This window comes from Rhinatrema bivittatum, chromosome 9 (assembly GCF_901001135.1).
Source record: "Rhinatrema bivittatum chromosome 9, aRhiBiv1.1, whole genome shotgun sequence".
Lineage (NCBI taxonomy): Eukaryota > Metazoa > Chordata > Amphibia > Gymnophiona > Rhinatrematidae > Rhinatrema > Rhinatrema bivittatum.
In genome coordinates this window covers 192,637,835-192,658,977 of record NC_042623.1, presented here as the reverse complement: position 1 = coordinate 192,658,977, position 21,143 = coordinate 192,637,835, and the positions used below count along the sequence as shown (strand labels likewise).

General features: G+C 44.4%; 1 protein-coding gene across 1 annotated transcript in view; it reads left to right on the top strand.

Annotated features, from left to right (window-relative positions):
* The window catches only part of LOC115099192 (probable cation-transporting ATPase 13A4), a 157,773-nt gene that overhangs the window by 79,416 nt on the left and 57,214 nt on the right, over window positions 1–21,143 (top strand). The window contains exons 16-17 of the mRNA XM_029616623.1: window positions 5,680–5,836; window positions 16,076–16,193. Coding sequence (XP_029472483.1) covers window positions 5,680–5,836; window positions 16,076–16,193 — 275 coding nt within the window. The remainder of the gene's footprint in view (window positions 1–5,679; window positions 5,837–16,075; window positions 16,194–21,143) is intronic.

The following is a 21,143-nucleotide window of genomic DNA, read 5'->3' as shown; positions in this document are numbered from 1 at the left end:
GCTCGGGTCCTACAACTTGATTCCAATTTTCTCTTTGGCTTTCTTTCTTTTGTTGCAGTTCTTTTTTATTATTACCTTTTTTATCCTTTTGCACATTTCAGAATCATGCAAGGTGTGCTATTTTAGGGGGGGGGGGGAATTTTCAAAAGGAACTACATGAATAAACCTCATTTCTTCCCAAGGTTTAAAAAAAAAAAAAAAATAATCTTCTTTGGAATCAAATATAAATCAGAATGTAAGTGGAGGATCTTAATGATTTAGTTTCCTTCCCAACAGAATAATCACATTATCATTTTTTGCTAGCATAGCTGGTTTAAAAGACCTGAAAAGCCGCTTCTCGGAAGTGAGGAACCTCACCCGACATTGCCCTGGGACCATCCTACGATGACATTCAGTCAGAAAATTAAAGACAGAACTGCTCATACAGTCATCAGCATGCGTGTTTGCTAATGATATTCTTTAGTCATATGTTGAGTGTAAATTTTGTACAACCTGCCATGGGCTAAATATCTGCATTCAGAATTCCATTTTATTACATAATATCAACACCTCAGACGTAAATTCGCTCAGCCTTGCCCAGAGGCAGAAATAGCACTGTACTTTGAGTCTATCAAGTCTTCAGCACAATCTTAAACTACATCTTTATTGGAAACTCTAGAAGCGGAAAGGAATGTCTTCAGTGGAATGTCTTAACTGGGTTTTTTAATTGCATGCAGATTTTTTTTTTAGGTGTAGGAGCAATTAGTCATTAAGACAGGACAGGGAGTGTTTTCATGGGCAATTATAACACATAAGGTGTGTTTTTTGAGGTAAGAAGCCAAAATAAGTGTCTCATGTTCTCAGTGATGCAGTCAAGATCAAGCGATGTCTTAATGCTACCTTAATAAGATTTGTCATACTGGGCCAGATCAAAGGTCCCTCAGTGGCCAACCCAGGTCACAAGTATCCAGTTTCCAGTCACTGAGGAATACAGCACCTCTGGTAAAAATTGTAGTTGGGACCCCCACCCCAGCTGGGGGTCCTGCCTCAGCATGGACCGCTCTCATGCTGAGGCAGGCTGGGCCACTATAGGCCAGGTTTGGAAGCAGCTTGCCACTCATATCGATGGCCTTGGGCCCAAGTTCAGCATGGGACTGAGTGCTTAAGATAGCTAACTATGTTTTAGAAGGCTACCTTATGCTTGGTTTCAGTTAACATTAGGAATGTTAACTGAAATAGATAACATTAGGAATAACTAGCCAGCTAGAATACAGCTGGCTAGATTTAAGCCTGCTTTGCTGACATTTGAGGTTCCTGTTTATACCCTGGATATGTCCAGATGAGTGGGTTTAGGCATCCCTACCAGCAGATGGAGGCAGAGAACAAACTTTGAGGCGCTGCTACACAACCGAGAGAGCCACCTGCAGTCTCTCAGTATTTCTCTGTCTCCTGCAGATGCTAGAGGTGCAAACCTGCAGTGTGGAGTTTTCAAAACTAAGATTTTATTTATTTTATATATTTAAAAAGTTTTGTATACCGTCATTTGAAGAGAACATCACAACGGTTTACATAACAAAAACATCATAAAAACGACAGTAATATTTATCGGTGGGAACAAAATACAAAAATGTTTTCAACTATAAACAAAAAAGGATGGGAAAATAAAATCCTGGGGAACAGGTTGGCTTTTTATTCTAGCTGTTTTTCTCTTAGTCTTTTTCAAGATGGTCTGCATATGCCTGTTCAAAAAGCCAGGTCTTCAGAGCTTGATTGAGAATTGAGAAGATTTCAGCTCCTTGAAGTGTTAGGATCCTTTGTGGGCCATCCCTCGGGTAGAGCAGGGTGAGCAGGAGGTTTGTGATTCCTGGGGTGCTCTGCCCTTATCTTCGAGGGGGGGGGGGGGTGGTAGCCGGTGGTTCCGGTTCCCCTCTGGGTCCTTGTTGCCTACCTGGGCTCAGCCATCTTCACCAGAAGCAGGGAAGTATTTTCAGTTTTCGTCCGTTTTCTGTGTCTGTGTCCCTTTAATTAAGTTGTTTAAAAAAAAAAAAAGTTAAAAGAAGAAAGGGACGGTGCAGCTTTAAGCTGTGCTCCAGCGGCTGGCTTTAGGTTTCTCTGCTGGGAGGCAGCTTGAGGTGAGCGGGGCCCAAATAGCTGTGTGTGTCGGGGCCACTGGGGCTGGTTCAGCACCCGGACAGTGCCGCCTGCAGTGCTTGCAGACAGGGTTTATTTTTTAAGGCCGCTTTTGTCTGCATTGTGCTTCCCGTGCTGCGCGGGAAAGTTTGCCGGGGGCTGCGGCTGAAGGAGCTCTCACCTCGATTCGGCCGCACTTTGCAGAGAATGCGCCTCCGGAGGGGTGGGAAATTTCTTGGGTTCCCCAGGAGACTGCAGGAACCCGAATTCGGTGGGGCAGGTTTTGAAGGCCCCGGGGGGGGGGGGGGGGGGGGGGGTCTGAGGAACCAGTGGCCATTTTGGGCACATGTGCTGGGAGCCAGGCTGCCTTTTCAGGGCCTCCCATGCTTTTTCCTGCAGAACAAGACCCTGCTGGTGGCAGGGCAGGGGTGCAGCCTCAGTGGGATGCGGATTTGGACCCTTCTTCAGATCCAGAACTTTTTCTCCGGATTATGTCCTTTTGATGCATAAGGCCTATTTGGCCAGGAAGGGAGCTGGGACCAAGAGGCCTCTGCCTAGGAAATCCAGGGCAGCGAAGAAGCCTAAGCAGGTAGAGTCTGGAGGTTTCCTGAGGCTCTTGGGTCTCAAGAGGTCCGCGGTCGAGGAAGACACATCTGATGAGACGTATGATCCGGATCAGTTACAGGAAGGTCCGGTGGATCCGGGTAGGGATCCTGTTGGTACAGTACTGGATCCATTGCTGGATCCGGGTCAGGATCTTAGCACTCCTGTAGGGGATCCTATGCAGGATCCAAATGAGATTCCATCTGTGGACGAGGACGATCCTTGGGTGGTCCATTTGTTCTGCAGGAAGGAGTTGGACCTGTAAGGGTTGTGTATTCATTTAGAACGAATGGGGCAATTTCAACAAAATTGCCTAATTTGTTTGGATTCGGGAGACCCGAGTCCCGAAACGGATTTTTCCCGAAATTCGGGAAAAATTAGTTTTCGGGTTAGTGTGGGGGGGAGGGGCACATTTATTAAAAAAAAACAAAACTCAAACCCAATCTAACTCTTCAAATTTACTTAATTACAACCTGCCCCCCCCCCCCCCCCCAAGACTTACTGAAAGCCCTGGTAGTCCAGCGGGGGTCCCGGGAGCGATCTTCTGTTCTTGGGCTGTCGGGCCTTCCAGGAATCAAAATGGTGCCAGTGGCACTTTGCCCTTACCATGTGACAGGGGCTACCGGTGCCATTGGTTGGCCCCTGTCACATGGTAGGAGCAATGGATGGCCAACGCGGGCCATCGGCCCCTGAGAGACAGTGGGTCCCAAGATAGGGGTGGTAACAAGATCGGGCAATGAAGGCATGCGGGTCCATTCCTCTCCAGTGGAGGGAGGCTGGCCCTCTTTTACGAGGAGTGGATCAAGATCATGTAGGACCAGGATCCTGCAGGTGGTGAGAGAAGGCTACGCTTTAGAATTTTCTCGGCCGCTCAGGGACTCCTTTGTAATCTCCCACTGTGTCTCCCAGAGAAGGCTGGAGGTGGTGTAGGAATCGTTGGAACATCTGCAGCTTCTGCGAGCCATTATTCCAGTGCCTCCCCTGGAGAGGGGACAGGGTCATTACTCCATGTACTTCGTGATGCCCAAGGCACTTTTCAGCCCATTTTCAATCTACAGCAGGTCAATGCAGCCCTCCATGTGCCGTGCTTTCAGATGGAAACTTTGCACATGGTGATAGCAGTGGTTCGCTGCTATCACCATGTTTCTGGCATCGTTGGACTTATCAGATGTCTACCTGCACATCCCCATTTGCATTGACCACCAGAAGTTTCTGAGGTTCATGGTTACTGAGAGAACACTTCCAATTTCGAGCTCTTCCTTTTGGGCTGGCAATGGCACCGCACACTTTCACAAAGGTGATGGTCATAGTGGCGGCAGTTCTCAGGAAGGAAGATATCCTAGTGCACCCACACCTGGACGATTAGCTGATATGGACAAAGTCGGAGGTAGAGTGTGTTCGCTCGATCCAGTGAGTACTGCAGCATCTGGAGTCGCTGGGCTGGGTGATGAACCTCGTGAAGAGTCATCTGGAGCTCACCCAATCCCTGGAATATCTGGGAGCTCGCTTCAATACCCAGCTGGGGAAGGTGTTTCTGGCTACAGAAAGAATCCTCAAGTTGCAGAGTCAGGTCCTTTGGTTACTGAACTTGTTGGTGCCCAAGGTCTGGGATTACCTGCAGGTGCTGGGTTCCATGGTGTCTACTCTGGAGTTAGTTCCCTGAGCCTTTGCTCACATACTTTCTTTGCTGAGGGCTCTGTTATCCATTGGAATTCACTGTCAGAAGAATTTCAGTTTCCTTTATCATTGCTGGAGGATGCCTGGTCCAGTCTTTCACGGTGGCTGTCTCGGCACAGTCTAGAGAAAAGGATGGATCTGGGAATGCCCGACTGGGTGTAAGTGGCCATGGATGGCAGCCTCTCAGACTGGGGGGCAATTTGCCAGGGGAAATCAGCTCAAGGTTAATGATCGCCAGAAGAGGCAACTTCGTCTATCAATCATATGTAACCTAAGGTGGTGCACAAGGCTATTATCACCAGCACTACAACGAGGGCTTTTCTCACACTTTCCTACACAACTCTGCTGAGCCAAAAAAATTGCATTTTCTTATCTGCCCTGTCTTCCTAAATCTTCTATTTTAGGAGGAAGTGTACTAGTAGTGGGAGACCGGCTGCTTCACTGGTCCACTTATGTGATGGAAGCGGGATTTGCACACACATGTACGTTTACATTTCTAATAGGCACACATGTACGCACTTTCTAACTATTTGACAGCATGTGCGCATATACGGGCCTATGTTATAATGGCTGCTGCCATTGTATTACATAGGCACTTTTCATCACTTATAAGGGCTATAACTCTTTACTGATGTCAATTTTACATTGACATCAGTAAAGATGTCAATGTAACTGTATGTGTCTGTAACAACACCCCTCTAACCCCAACCAGCCTCCCGAAAACCCACCCCAATTCAAAGAATCCATCTAAAGTGGTACTTGTATAGACTATCAGGCTATCCCTCTACAGTCTCTCTCTCTCTCTCTCCCTCCCTCCCCATCCCCCCCCCCCATGTAATAGCTGTAGACGTAAGCATGGCAACAGTATTTTAAATGCCATGCACGTATTTTATATATTTTTGCTTGCATTTATGGGTGCATGTGCGTTCCTTTCAAAATGTACCTGTATTTTACCTTCTCTCCCTTTTATTCTATAATGTGCTACTTGATCATGTTAATAAACCAACCAGGGGCACAACTCTGATAGGAAGTTCTGAGATCTATAGAGCTAATAGATTGTTCTTAAATGTTATTTATAAGGGCTCATCTTAAGCTCTTCCAGTCATGAGAAACCATGGATTTAGTGTTATAATTTAGCACTAGACACCCATTGAGCTGTATTTCATCTTAGTCTGCTAGAAATTCTGTCTCTGCTTTTACATCTGAAGCTGTTGGAAGAAACAATATCCTTTCTCAATGGGACACTAATTAGAACTTGTATAGCGGACCTGCATCTCTTTCTTTCCTCAGGTTCCCGTAGAAGGAATTGCCATCCTGCATCAGTTTCCCTTCTCCTCTAGCATGCAGCGGATGTCTGTTATTTCCAAGCTAATTGGAGAGAATGAGATTGTCGCTTTTATGAAGGGAGCGCCAGAGAAAGTTGTCAGCTTCTGTAAGCCAGAGACAGGTAAGAGAATGAACATCTTCTCTTTTGACTCGCAGAGTAATATTATGCCTCACCTTCTAACACAGCACTTTCAGTGGTGCCCATCAACATAAGAACATAAGAAAATGACATACTGAGTCAGACCAAGGGTCCATCAAGCCCAGCATCCTGTTTCCAACAGTGGCCAATCCAGGCTATAAGAACCTGGCAAGTACCCAAAAACTAAGTCTATTCCATGTTACTGTTGCTAATGGCAGTGGCTATTCTCTAAGTGAACTTAATAGCAGGTAATGGACTTCTCCTCCAAGAACTTATCCAATCCTTTTTTAAACACAGCTATACTAACTGCACTAACCACATCCTCTGGCAACAAATTCCAGAGTTTAATTGTGCGTTGAGTAAAAAAGAACTTTCTCCGATTAGTTTTAAATGTGCCCCATGCTAACTTCATGGAGTGCCCCCTAGTCTTTCTATTATCCGAAAGAGTAAATAACTGATTCATATCTACCCGTTCTAGACCTCTCATGATTTTAAACACCTCTATCATATCCCCCCTCAGCCGTCTCTTCTCCAAGCTGAAAAGTCCTAACCTCTTTAGTCTTTCCTCATAGGGGAGTTGTTCCATTCCCCTTATCATTTTGGTAGTCCTTCTCTGTACCTTCTCCATCGCAATTATATCTTTTTTGAGATGCGGCGACCAGAATTGTACACAGTATTCAAGGTGCGGTCTCACCATGGAGCGATACAGAGGCATTATGATATTTTCCGTTTTATTCACCATTCCCTTTCTAATAATTCCCAACATTCTGTTTGCTTTTTTGACTGCCACAGCACACTGAACCGACGATTTCAATGTGTTATCCCCTATGACGCCTAGATCTCTTTCTTGGGTTGTAGCACCTAATATGGAACCCAACATTGTGTAATTATAGCATGGGTTATTTTTCCCTATATGCATCACCTTGCACTTATCCACATTAAATTTCATCTGCCATTTGGATGCCCAATTTTCAGTCTCACAAGGTCTTCCTGCAATTTATCACAATCTGCTTGTGATTTAATTACTCTGAATAATTTTGTGTCATCTGCAAATTTGATTATCTCACTCGTCGTATTTCTTTCCAGATCATTTATAAATATATTGAAAACTAAGGGTCCCAATACAGATCCCTGAGGCACTCCACTGTCCACTCCCTTCCACTGAGAAAATTGTCCATTTAATCCTACTCTCTGTTTCCTGTCTTTTAGCCAGTTTGCAATCCACGAAAGGACATCACCACCTATCCCATTACTTTTTACTTTTCCTAGAAGCCTCTTATGAGGAACTTTGTCAAACGCCTTATGAAAATCCAAGTATACTACATCTACCGGTTCACCTTTATCCACATGTTTATTAACTCCTTCAAAAAAGTGAAGCAGATTTGTGAGGCAAGACTTGCCTTGGGTAAAGCCATGCTGACTTTGTTCCATTAAACCATGTCTTTCTATATGTTCTGTGATTTTGATGTTTAGAACACTTTCCACTATTTTTCCTGGCACTGAAGTCAGGCTAACCGATCTGTAGTTTCCCGGATCGCCCCTGGAGCCCTTTTTAAATATTGGGGTTACATTTGCTATCCTCTAGTCTTCAGGTACAATGGATGATTTTAATGATAGGTTACAAATTTTTACTAATAGGTCTGAAATTTCATTTTTTAGTTCCTTCAGAACTCTGGGGTGTATACCATCCGGTCCAGGTGATTTACTACTCTTCAGTTTGTCAATCAGGTCTACCACATCTTCTAGGTTCACCGTGATTTGATTCAGTCCATCTGAGTCATTACCCATGAAAACCTTCTCCATTACGGGTACCTCCCCAACATCCTCTTCAGTAAACACTGAAGCAAAGAAATCATTTAATCTTTCCGCGATGGCCTTATCTTCTCTAAGTGCCCCTTTAACCCCTCGATCTTCTAATGGTCCAACTGACTCCCTCACAGGCTTTCTGCTTCGGATATATTTTAAAAAGTTTTTCTGTGAGTTTTTGCCTCTATGGCCAACTTCTTTTCAAATTCTCTCTTAGCCTGTCTTATCAATGTCTTACATTTAACTTGCCAACGTTTATGCTTTATCCTATTTTCTTCTGTTGGATCCTTCTTCCAATTTTTGAATGAAGATCTTTTGGCTAAATAGCTTCTTTCACCTCCCCTTTTAACCATTCCGGTAATCGTTTTGCCTTCTTTCCACCTTTCTTAATGTGTGGAATACATCTGGACTGTGCTTCTAGAATGGTATTTTTTAACAATGACCACGCCTCTTGGACATTTTTTACTTTTGTAGCTGCTCCTTTCAGTTTTTTCCTAACAATTTTTCTCATTTTATCAAAGTTTCCCTTTTGAAAGTTTAGCACGAGAGCCGTGGATTTGCACACTGTTCCTCTTCCAGTCATTAAATCAAATTTGATCATATTATGATCACTATTGCCAAGCGGCCCCATCACCGTTACCTCTCTCACCAAGTCAATTACATAGAGACGACGTTTGAGCTTGAGTCATCAAATGCAAAGATCATCAGTGCAGGTAATCAATGAGGCTTTACTTGGATGACGAAAAAAAGCTTAAATCTATTACCATATGTTAGCGCATATTAACACACTTTAGTAAATAGGCCCCACAGGTGTAAAATTAGCTAAGTTAGAATTAGCCATTAATGTGTTTTATTAAGGAAGTTCATTGATTTTTAGAATAGATTAGTAAATCGGTCTCTATGATGATAACTTTCAAACCAGAACATGGGTGCACATGTGTGTACATTTGTTGGCCCAAGTGCAGGGATGTTGCTATTTTATAGCTTGCATGTGTATATGTGTGCAAGTTATAAAACAGCCTGGCCATGTGCACATGTGCAACAAATTTTAAGTGGGCGTGCACAAGCGTATGCAAATGCCACTTCTACTGCATAAATCGGGGGATTTTAAAAGGGGCGTGCAGCGATGTCATTTCCAGCTTTACCAGTTCATCCCCAGTTCACCCAGTTAAGAGAGAGGTCTTTTAACACCCCTAGTTTAATAGCCTTCATTCCCCCCAGTTATCCTCGATCCTTGAAACCCTGCAGATCTGCCTGTTTATCTTTATTTTATAACTTACATGGCATCCATAGCAGATGTAAAGTTACATGGCAGGGGGCCTCAGTGCATGCCGGATTGAGTAAGTTTTTACGCACACATCTCGGTTTCACACCCTGAAATGCCCATACCACGCCCACAACTCATCCCGCCCCTTTTTGACATTTCCCGAGATGTGCGCACTCCGATAGATACGCGCATATCTCGGCCACTTTTAAAAATCTGCTCGGCGCACATGAGCCCAACATATTTGTGCATCCCCTAATTAATGTGCACACTGGTCTTTTAAAAGTCACCCCTAAAGTGTGCATAATGGCACACAGCCAGGAATAGTTACAATCATTTGATGGAAAGAAGAAATAAAATAATTCAGAGGGTAATTTTGTAACAGCATAGATTGCACCAGTTTTTAAAGGGAATTTATGCACATAAGTTTGCATTGATAATTATGCAAATTAACCCTCACTCGCACAAAGTATCACCTGGTCTTATCAGTGCATAACTGGGACACATGAATTTTGGTGCATAGTTTTTAAAAACAAAAGTATGCACATGAATCCTAATGCCATGCCCGGAAAAAACTCTTTTTGTGCGCTTAAAAGTATGAGTGAAATCGGGTCACCTGCATACTTTTATGCACACAAACCCTGGGCAATTTTCTAACATGCCATTGCCACACATAAATGATCTCCTAAATGCTTATTAATTACCGTATCCATAATCAATTTAAAACAACAGTAGTTTGTGATTTATTAATGCTTGGGTACTTGCCAGGTACTTGTGACTTTGATTGGCCACTGTTGGAAACAGGATACTGGGCTTTTATTCTTATTCTTATTATTTAATTTTTATATACCGAAGTTTCTTGAGAACATATCACATCGGTTTACATTAGTTAACAAATATTCATTTAAAAATATTTGCATTTCCAAAATGAAATGAAGAGAAGTAAATACAAAGTTTCATTATAAACTAGTAAAACAAAATAGTAAAATAGTTAAAATTTAAACAGTTAAAGAAGCAGAGCAGTAAGAGCAGAAATAATATAATTAACTAAATATTTATATTTAACGGGGGAATATAATCCTTAGGTTAAAACTCTTGGAAGGCTTGTTTGAATAGCCATGTTTTAATACCCTTTTTAAATATTTTAATGTCTGATGGTCAGACCCAGTATGGCATATGTTCCCTGTACGTACCCGGAGCAGTCCAGACTCCTGGGTTTAAGCATCCCTGCCAGCAGATGGAGACAGAGAAAGTTTAACTGACACTGCTTCATAATCCCTGGTGCTACCTGCAGTTCCTCAGTATTTGTCTCCAGCAGATGGTGGCTGGTGGATACACCTGCAGTTTTGTAGTTAGCCCATTTTTTTCCTTTTTCTTAAGAGCTGTCCTCCTGGGTGGGGGTTCCCAGGGGGAATCCTTCCCTGCTTGGTTGAGGTGGACAAGCTGGAAGTCAGTGACCTTTTTGTACGCTCACTCTAGTGTAGTCCGTGGTGTGTAAATCTGGTGGTCCAGATCCCTCCCCGTCACGAGGCCACTTAGGCGGCTTTTGGCTTTGGCCAGCTGCTTTGGACTATGCTTATTCTTTCAGGCAGGGCTGAGCTGGACAGCTCCCCTCAGCTTTAGGAGAGGGGAGCTCTTTGGTGTTTATTAAAGTTATATACAAAAAAAACAAAGAAAAACAGGAAGCAGCTGGCGCTGAGTGGTAAGATTTTAGGGCTCTACTGGGTGGCCTTTCTCTCATTGGGGGAGCGTTTTTGGAGCGGTGTTTGTGCTCATTGGGGGGAATATTCGTTCCTGCTGCATGGTGATGGTTCGCAGCAGGGCCTGCCGCCCATATGGTGCGGTTTCCATGTGTTTAGGCCGCCTCAATCTGTGTTCGGCATGCGTTTCCGGGGGAGAAGGGCCATCGCAGCTTCTGGCCCCCACGAAACACTGAAGAAGCAGTGCCGGATCTGCCGCGAGTCCTGCTCCTGCTGGGAAAAGCTCTTCCCACGTCGGGCCCTCGGGCTCCGACAGTGCGGGAACAGTGGCCATTTTAGCTTCCCCGGTGGTTTTACCCGCACCATTGGAGGGGATGGGGGATTCTCCCCCGAGGCTTTCCCTGGTTCACCCAGGCCCTGTAGAGGGGTGGGGGAGTGCAGGAGAGGCATTGCCTCTAGATTTAAAAACATTGGGGAGCGACAGGACTTGAGCGTCGCTTCTGTCATTGGCTCCCTGCGTATTTGGCGCAGCAGGAGAGCCTCGGGTATCAGCAGACAGGGCTCATTTCCCTCTCCTTCATTCCTGGGAGCTCCTGCTTCAATTGCTAGGCCTGATTGGTCCAGGGGGAATCTGTCTTCCGAGGTGCAGGATCTATTGGGTCCGGCACGGGTGAACCACAATACAGATGACTTGGTCGATTCCCCGGAGACCCTCATGGATTCGGGGGTGGTGTTGTCAGGGACCCCGGGTGCTGATCCGGATGCGGTCGAACCAGTTCCAGGGGACAACGTGGAGGCTGTTCTGGGGTCCAAAGGGGACGATCCCAAGATTCTTTGTTTGTTTCGGAGGGAAGAATTAGCTCCTCTGATTCCTCAGGTCCTCAGTAAGCTGGTATTAAAACTCCCTCAGGAAGATTCGACATGGATGGAGGGTATCCGGTCCTGGATGGGCTTCAGGGTCCCCCATCAGCATTCCCTTATCATAAGTCCATGCAAAAGATGGTGAATCAGGAATGGAGTACTCCTGATACTGGCTTGAGAGTGGGATGAGCGATGTCGAAGCTTTATCCCTTGCCTGAACAGACTTTAGAGCTCTTTTCTCTTCCAAAAGTAGACGCGGCGGTGTTGGCAGTCACTAAAAAGATAACTATTCCCGTGGCGGGTGCTGCGGCATTGAAGGATGTTCAGAATCATAAGCTGGAGGTCCATCTCAAGAGGATCTTTGAAGTACCTGCTCTGAATTTGCAGGCAGCCATTTGTTCCAGCTTCATGCAACATTCCTGTCTATGTTGGATGCAGCAGCTTCAAGGTGGACAGGCAAAGCCAGGTGTTGAAGACAGTAGTGCAGAATGCTTGGAAGCATCGGTCACATATGTAACGGATGCTTTGTATGATTTCGTAAGGACTTTGTCTCATCTTATGGCCTCTGCTGTGACTGCCCGGCGGTTGTTGTAGTTGCATAACTGGTCAGCGGATGATTCGTCCAAATCCCAATTGAGTTCCCTCCCTTTCAAGGGACATCTTTTGTTTGGGGAGGACTTAGAGCTATTGATCAAACAATTAGGTGACAACAAGGTACACAAGTTGCTGGAGGATAGGCCTAAGACTAAGCAGTTCTTTCCATCCCGGTCGCATTTTCGGGAAGGAAGACAGCCTTATTTGAGAGGAGCCCCAGCCTCGAAGAAACAGTTTTCTGGCCATGGTTAGTCCTGGGGCAGTCTTTATGGGGTGATCTTGGGCCCTTCAGAGCATCCACAGGAGGATGAGCTCCAGGGGCGAAATCTTCCCAAGGAGGCAAGGCTGGCCCACTCTGTCGTTCCTTTTATAGGGGGCCATCTGGTTCATTTTTATGGGGCGTGGGTCAAGATCACACAGCATCAGTGAGTACTCAGTGTCATAAGAGACTGTTATGCTTTAGAATTTGCATGTCCCGTTCACGACCTCTTTCTAGTCTCCCCCTACAGGTCACTGGAAAAATGTTGCATGGTTTGGGAGACTTTAGACAGGTTGCAGAACTTAGGGGCCATGGTTCCAGTCCCCCTGGAGGAACGGGGCAAAGGTCGGTATTCCATTTACTTCATGGTTCCAAAGAAAGAAGGCACCTTTCGCCCCATTCTGGACTTGAAACAGGTAAATGCAGCATTAAAAGTTCCAAGATTTTGCATGGAGACCTTGAGATCAGTAATTGTGGTGGTGCGCACTCGAGAACTCCTGGCTTCATTGGACTTAATGGAGGTGTACCTGCACATTCCCATTCATCAGGATCACCAGTGTTTTCAGATTTATGGTGCTGGGTCAGCATTTCCAGTTTTAGGCTCTCCCTTTCAGGCTAGCCACAACACCACGGACCTATACCAAGATCATAGTGGTAGTGGTGGCAGCCTTATGACATGAGGGAGTGTTGGTCCACCCTTACTTCGATGAGTGGCTCATCAGGGTGAAGTTGGAGGCCAGTTGTCACACCGCAGTCCAGAAGGTAATTTATAATCTGGAATCTCTAGACTGGGTAGTGAATTTGACATCTTGCTTTTTCAGCCGCAGGCGAGAATACGGGGCCGAGGGAGTCGACGCTCTGGTGATTCCTTGGCCTCAGGAGATCCTACTTTACGTATTCCCCCCTTGGCCTCTGGTCGGCAAGATTTTGTGTCGGATAGAGAGGCACCTGGGGGACGTGGTGTTGGTAACCCTGGAGTGGCTGGGTTGGCCATGGTTCGCGGATTTGGTCAACTCGGCAGTGGACGGTCCGTTACAATTCAGTCATCTTCCTCGCCTACTTCATCAGGGCCCCATATTTTCAGACCAGCAGATCGCTCTTGTCTAGTGGCTTGGCTTTTGAGAGACAGCGTTTGAGACGAAGAGGGCACTCAGAGGCAGTTATAACTAACTTTCTACTAGTTAAGCAGATGTCTACTTTGTTGTCGTATGTCCAGGTCTGGAAGGTCTTTGAGGCATGGTGTATAACTAAAGGTATTCAGGCCTTACGGTCTTTGGTGTCTCAGATTTTATCTTTCCTTCAAAACAGTTTAATCAAAGGCCAGCTTTCAACTCTCTCAGAGTTCAGGTAGCGGCTCTGGCTTCTTTATGTGGTACAATTGACGGTGGGATGTTGTCCTCTGCTGAGTTGTCCATTCTGGAATCTTAATCTTGTCCTCCGAGTTTTATGTGAGCTACCCTTTGAGCCTCTCCACAGAGCGACAAAGATTTTAACATGAAGGTCGTTTTCCTGATAGCCATTTGTTCTTTGAGGAGAATCTTGAACTTGCAAACTTTATCTTGTCGAGATCCATTCCTTCAGATTTCAGATTCAGGTGTGTCCTTGTGGATGGTCCCCTCCTTTCTTCCCAAGGTGGTATCAGCTTTTCATGTTAATCAGATAGTAAAGCTTCCGGCCTTTCCAGATTTGGATGCTTCTGCACCTCATGCGTAGGAGCTTAGGCATTTGGATGTCTGTAGGGCTTTGCTGAGGTATCTCAAGGTAACGAATGATTTTAGGAGATCTGATCACCTTTTCATTTTGTGGAGTACTGCGAAGAAAGGTACCCAGGCTTCTAAGGCTACCATTGCGAGGTGGCTTAAGGAGGCTATTGGGTTGGCATACATTCTCAAAGGCCATCAGGTGCCTAAAGGTTTGAGGACTCACTCTACTCAGTCTCAAACAGCCTTGTGGGGGAGGCCCAGTTTGTTTTGCCACAGGAAATTTGTAGGGTGGCAACTTGGAAGTCACTGCATACTTTTGTGATGCACTACTGCCTAGATGTCGGGGATCCGGGGTCTTGATCTTTTGGTGAGAGTGTCTTGCAAGAGGGACTTTCCAGGTCCCACCCTATGTAGGGAGCTTTGGTACATCCTAGGAGTCTGGACTGATCTGGGTACATATAGGGAAAGCAAAATTGGTTCTGACCTGCTAATTTTCGTTCCTGTAGTACCACGGATCAGTCCAGAACCCACCCGACTTATGGAAGTGGAGAGTCATCTCCTCGGCTCAGATTGCCTCAGGTAATTTAAGATTTTTTCCAGTTCTAATCTTGGCTAACCTGGTTGGCTATTTGTCTAACATGTTTTTACCAGTGTTTTTTGCAATTGTTTTTTGGCTTGGGTACAGTTCAATATTGATGAACTGCAGGTGGCACCAGGGATTATGAAGCAGTGTCAGTTAAACTTTCTCTGTCTCCATTTGCTGGCAGGGATGCATAAACCCAGGAGTCTGGACTGATCTGTGGTACTACAGGAACAAAAATTAGCAGATAAGAAACAATTTTCCTTTATTTTGTTCTTATGTAAATAGACCATTAGATAGTTTGGAATATCTGTAGTATTAAACAGATGGGGTAGCATATAATTATTAATTATTTTGCTTTTTAATAGCTTTAAGTACTCATACAATGTTCTTAATAGTAGCCAAGGGGTTAAAGGGGCTCTTAGGGAAGATAAGGCCATTGCAGAAAGACTAAATGAATTCTTTGCTTTCGTGTTTACAAATGAGGATGTTGGGGAGATACCAGTTCCAGAGATGGTTTTCAAGGGTGATGAGTCAGTCGAACTGATCCAAATCACTGTGAACCTGGAAGATGTAGTAGGCCAGATTGACAAACTAAAGAGTAGCAAATCACCTGGACCAGATGGTATGCATCCTAGGGTACTGAAGGAACTAAAAAATGAAATTTCTGATCTATTAGTTAAAATTTGTAATCTATCATTAAAATCATCCATTGTACCTGAAGACCGGAGGGTAGCCAATGTAACCCCAATACTTAAGGGCTCCAGGGGTGATCCGGGTAACTATAGACCAGTGAGCCTAACTTCAGTGCCGGGAAAATTAGTGGAAACTATTCTAAAGATCAAAATCATAGACTGGTTAGCCTGACTACAACATAATCCCAGACAGTCCTATAAAGACATACCCAACCTCATCAACTATAACTCAAACAGCCAAGCTTTTTCTGAAATGCAAATAGTTTGATTCCAATCTCATTTCATGTGGAACTGCAGTCCATTGCTCTGGCCCTATCACCGGAAATATCCTCAAATGTTATCTAGCTGAATGCCAGCTTTTCAATATTTGCCCCACTTATCTGGCTAAATTTTGGTTGGATAACTTATCCATCTAAAATTTGGCCAGATTATGTAGATGTGTTCCAGGGCTGAGTTATATTAACTGGCTAAGTTATCCAAATATATCAGTTAGTGAGAGTTAGCCAGATAACTTAACTGGCTAACTGTAGTCGTGCTATAAAGTAGTTCTAACTTATCCCGCCATCTTTAAGATAGCTGGCCATATTCAATATTGAGACTGCATCATTGAATAGCCCTCCAAAGTTAGCCAGATAAATTTATCCGGCTAACTTTGCAATCTGGCCAGTGACTGAATATTACCTCAATGTGTTTTAAATTTCAACCACTGGTGTCATAATCCTGCTGTAAACCTGATTTCAATATTTTTCCATCCAACAGTTCCAAATAGCTTTGCAAACGAACTCCAGCACTACACATTACAAGGTTTCAGAGTCATTGCCCTGGCATTTAAAAGTCTGGACATAACGGAACAAGAGAATATGGACGATATCGTAAGGTAAGGAAGACCTGCCTGCGCTTGTTGAAACTGCACAGGGTCAATACATAAACATGCTCAATGTCTTGTATCTGTAACAGCCCAACCCGGGTTCTTTGCAGGTTTGGATTCCTTTTTACAGAGCCAACATAAAAAAGTATCAAAACCTACAAAGAATCCACTTTGTCTAGGACCTCTGTGGCTTTCAGCACTCTGCAGCTCCCCCTTTAATCCATTTTGAATTGCATGATTCATTTACAGCAACTTTATAATTGTTAGAAGGATTCTGTAAGTCAGACGCATATTGCGGTGCCTATGTGATTTTCATTGAAAATATTTTTTTTTGGCCCTGCAGATTACTCCTGCTTCTTTGAGTTTCTAACTCAGTCAGAGCTAGCGTGACTTAACACAATATTGCTTTCAAAGAATGGATTCCTAATAACCAGAGTATTTATGTGTCAGTCCTAATTTTACCAGGATATGACCCGGCGAAATTCTGAGCCCAAACATCAAAATATCAGCCTTTTGTGCTCACAAGAGCCTTCCTTTAGGTGCAAGATAGATTTCAAATTGTCCTCTTCTGGTCAGTCCCATAGGGGACAACAGAAACACCCTTCCACTTTTCCCCCTGCCCCCCCCCCCATCCAAAAAAAGTGAATTTATTCAAAACCTTCCATCACAAAAATTACAACACTGAGCAAAACCTGCTCCCTAAAGCCTCACCAGCTCAAGTATCTGCGCCAGTACTTCATATTAGGTTTAATTTTTATTAAAAATAACAATCATAGTTTTCTGTTTTCCTCTGCCATTCAAGTCAATAAGGGGCTGTTAATATCCCTTTCACTTTCCCTATCCTGCAGCAGCACAAACCCTTGAAAAATATCACCCTGCTTTCAAATTTTCCTGGAGCTCATCCTAGGGCCATGAAGCTAAAGCTACTCTGCTAATTGTGAACAAACAAGATGGCCACAGGCCTTGTGATGCTTTAGTCTCCATAGTGACCTGGAAGCTACTCAGAAGGCTTCTTATTCCATGACCTCCTACCCTATGACTTCATCCATGATGTCATTTCAAAATGAACTGACCCAGTCCAAACCCCGCGGGCAGATTAAGATGTTCCTAATTCAGGCATATCTCAATTAATTCTCGTACACCTCATGCCGCTTATTTTCAAGGGACAGATTAGGAGGAAGCCCAGTACATATCTCTGTACTCACATTATTAGAAACCTCTCAGTAGATCAGGGCTTGAAGTGAGGGGGAGGGGAATGGAGAAAAATGTTGTTCCTCTTTTAAAAAAAAAAAAAAAAAAAAAATTCTTTATTAATTAAAAAAAAAAAGCAATCAAAAGAAATATCTTGCTTAAAAAATAACATAGGCATGAATATTAAAAAAAAAGGAAAAAAGAAAAAGCAATAAAAACACAGTTTCAATTGCCATTTAGTCCACAACAAAGGGAAGAGCACAAAATAAATAACATTGAAAACAAATAAAGACTTCAGCATAACTACCTCTAAGGGTCTACCTAAGAGGTTACCTGACCCATCTTGTTAGCCCCAGCTGCATTCGGTCTACCTTGCAAAAAAGCTTCCAATTGGATTGGATCTCTAAAGATTAGTTTGACATTTTGAAGCTTAATTATACCCTTGCAAGGAAAGCGTAGCACAAAAGTAGCAGCTAAGGCCAAATCCCTAGGTTTATTTACAAGAAAAAGCTTCCGACTAACTTGAGTCTCCCGGACAATGTCAGGGAAGAATGAGACGTTTTTTTGACCCATGAAAATGTTACTTGTGAGACGAAAGAAAAGTTTAAGATTCCAAGCTTAATCTGGTTCTCTGGCTAAAACGTCTAATAAAGTGGACCTAAGCCAAACTGTCTGAGCTAGACTGCTCTGAAAAAGCAGAAAGATCCACTACATTTCCAGGAATTTCTGGCCGAGAAGAAACAAAAGAGGAATCTTTTCCCTCAGTTAAATAATAAACTTTAGACACCTCTGGTACAGCTTCTTCAGAAATCTTAAGGACTTCTAAATAAAACTTTCTAAGAATTTCTAATGATGATAACATAGCACAGATGGGAAAAATTTTAAAAAACTTAAATTACACCTTCTGTTATAATTGCCCAAATTTTCACGTCTGCGATGAATAGACCGACAGTCCTTTATAAGGGCGGCATCACATTCCTGAAATTTTACATATATGAGATCCAATTCACTAACCCATCCAGAGTGTTTGGAAATAACTTGAGAACGTTCTGTCAAAACTGCAGAATTATTATGAATGATATTAGCCAGAGAGTCAAAGTTTGAGGTTACAGTCTGTCCATCTTGCAAATGGTGGCCCTTAATATATCTAAAGTTATAAGATCTGGCCTAGAAGATGGTAAAGCAAGCCCAGCTACGTAACCTGGGGGAGTCATCAGCAACCCCACCTCCAGGAACAGCTCCAGGAGGAGCTCCCGTCGCCAGCAGGCAGAAGGGAGAAAGAATCCTCACCAATTGCCCGACTGAGAGATCCTCTGGAAGCTGGGTTGAAAGCCAGTGGAGGTGAAGACCCAGCGAGACTCGGGGGGGAAACCACAATCTCCACTTGAACAAGGCAAACAGCTCCAAGTTCTACTGATTCCCAACGTACCTGGTGAAAAAACAAAACAAAACAGCAACAGGCAGTTGGCGTGGGGGCCAATGCAATATCCCATGACTTTTTAGTTTTCGTAGAAGCCTCTCATGAGGAACTTTGTCAAACGCCTTCTGAAAATCCGAATACACTACATCTACCAGTTCACCTTTATCCACATGTTTATTAACCCTTCAAAAAAATGAAGCAGATTTGTTAGGCAAGACTTCCCTTGGGTAAATCCATGTTGACTGTGTTCCATTAAATCATGTCTTTCTATATGCGATTGGATGCTTGTTTTGGACCCGCTTGGCTAACATCCGATGCAATAAGGGGATTGGTGTGTCCAAAACGCGCAGCTAATAGTGCTCATCACACGTATATGCCATGTAGATGAGGCTATTGGCTATAACCCCCGATGCAAAAAAATGTGCTGTGCGCCCGACGCGCACTTTTTAATACGGAAAATTTAACATCAGCCCCGGAGGCTGGCGTTAAATCTTGAAACGCGTCAAGGGCTCACTAAAAATTTAAAAAAAACCCTGCTTTCTGTGGTTCCTCCTTCTTTTAGTATCGGTGCAAAAGCAGCAACATGAAAAAAAAAAAGGTCTTGACTGCAGCCGGCTTAGGAAAACGCTCAAAAAGATTTTAAAGCCAACAGCCCTCTCCCGCTGACATCATAGGGGGCGGGGGAAGTGCAAGGAAACCAGCTGCCAGGGCTCCCTCCTCTGCCGTTCCTCTTCTTAATCAAAATGTAAAAACCATTCCCCTTCCTTCCTGCAGAAAGCAGCAGTGGTGAGAGGGTAGCGAGCCTGGATTTCTGCACACACCCACTAGATTTGTGCCTAGGGCGGCGCGCAGGGACAAAGACACGACGAGTCCTAGGCTGCTTCCAGTTTAAGCTGCCCGGGGAGGGGGCAAACACCTGCCCTCTTGCAGCCTGCGTTGGGAAATATCTGCCACCTCCCAGAGTCCTTGATGGAACTTCCCTGCTGCCAACATGGGCTGAGAGGAGGAGGAGGGGGAAGCGAGCGGGGGCCCAGTTGGTAATTCCTGAGGAGCTTCACAGCCAATGCCGGACCATGCCAGGAGGAAGAAAGTAGGGGCCGACTTAAGCCTCCTAGGAAACTCTGCTCAGCCGGCACCGGCTCTGCTCTGAAGCCACCGCCAGCGCCTTTGTCACCACCTGCCACTCTGAGGGGAAGGAGAAGGGGAGCTGCTGGAGACACTGAGACCTTCAGCAAATCAAAAAGGGAGGGCAGGAAAGGAAATAGAGGAGAAAGAGGAAGAAGAAATGAAAAGGCAAAGATGAATAGAAGGGGAAGATTGAGAAGTGGAGGAAGGAAGTGGGAGTAAAGTGGGGGTTGAGGGAGTGTGGTGTGGATAGGCCAGGTTGGGAGGGAGGGGATCGGTGGGCATCATCTGGATTGATCCAGGCTTGGTTTTGCCCCGTTGCCTGCATGGATTTGTAGTTCTGATTTTCCTAATGACTTCCCTATGAAACTCTGAACTACAAATCCATGCATGCAACGGGGCAAAACAAGAGTGGATCGGTCTGGTTGAGCTGGTAGAACAAGATGGCAAGGGAAGAGCCGGGGATCGTAAATTGAGAGAGAGAGAGGGCGATATTGAAGGGGAATGAGCAGATTTGGGGAGGAGGGACAGACAGGCAGGGTTGAACTGCGGTGCTTTCAGTTCTTCTCTAAGCTCTTCTTGTTGACCATGAGTCCACTCCGTGTCCACACGCCTGCTCTGCTTCCAGATATTTTAACTCAGGCGGCCTAGTTGGTGCCATGACCACAACAATCACGCCGAGTTCCCCTTGTTAAATGTTTAAAACTCAGGTACCGCAACAGGTAATCACGAGAGAGAGAGATTCAGAGCGGCTGCAAGAGAATTATTATTATCATCTTGATATGTATGGCACATTTCAGACATACACAGCACTGTACAACGGGCACAAAAGAGATGGCCCCTCCCCCTGCTCCCTGGATAAGACGGACAAGATTTGCAGACAAAAAAATCTAATAAGGCATTAATAGGGATGCCATGCCTGAGATAAAAAACTAAACTGGGTGGATTATAGGTGGGAATTATTGAGAAAAAGGTAATTTTGGGTAAAGCTGCAAGGAATGAGGCTTCTTTGGAATTTATATAAGAAAGTAGCGAGATGGGTAAATGTGATCCTTCAACAAAATATTTTGAGTAATACTATACGCAGACCCAAACTGAAATTCAGACTGAACAATATTCCCAGCTAGGCTGATACTGTTCTGTGCAATTCTCAACCATGCACTAAAAAGAACCAGGAATACGTCTCAATAAGGAGTTAGGAGATAAGGTTTAACTAAGGGCAA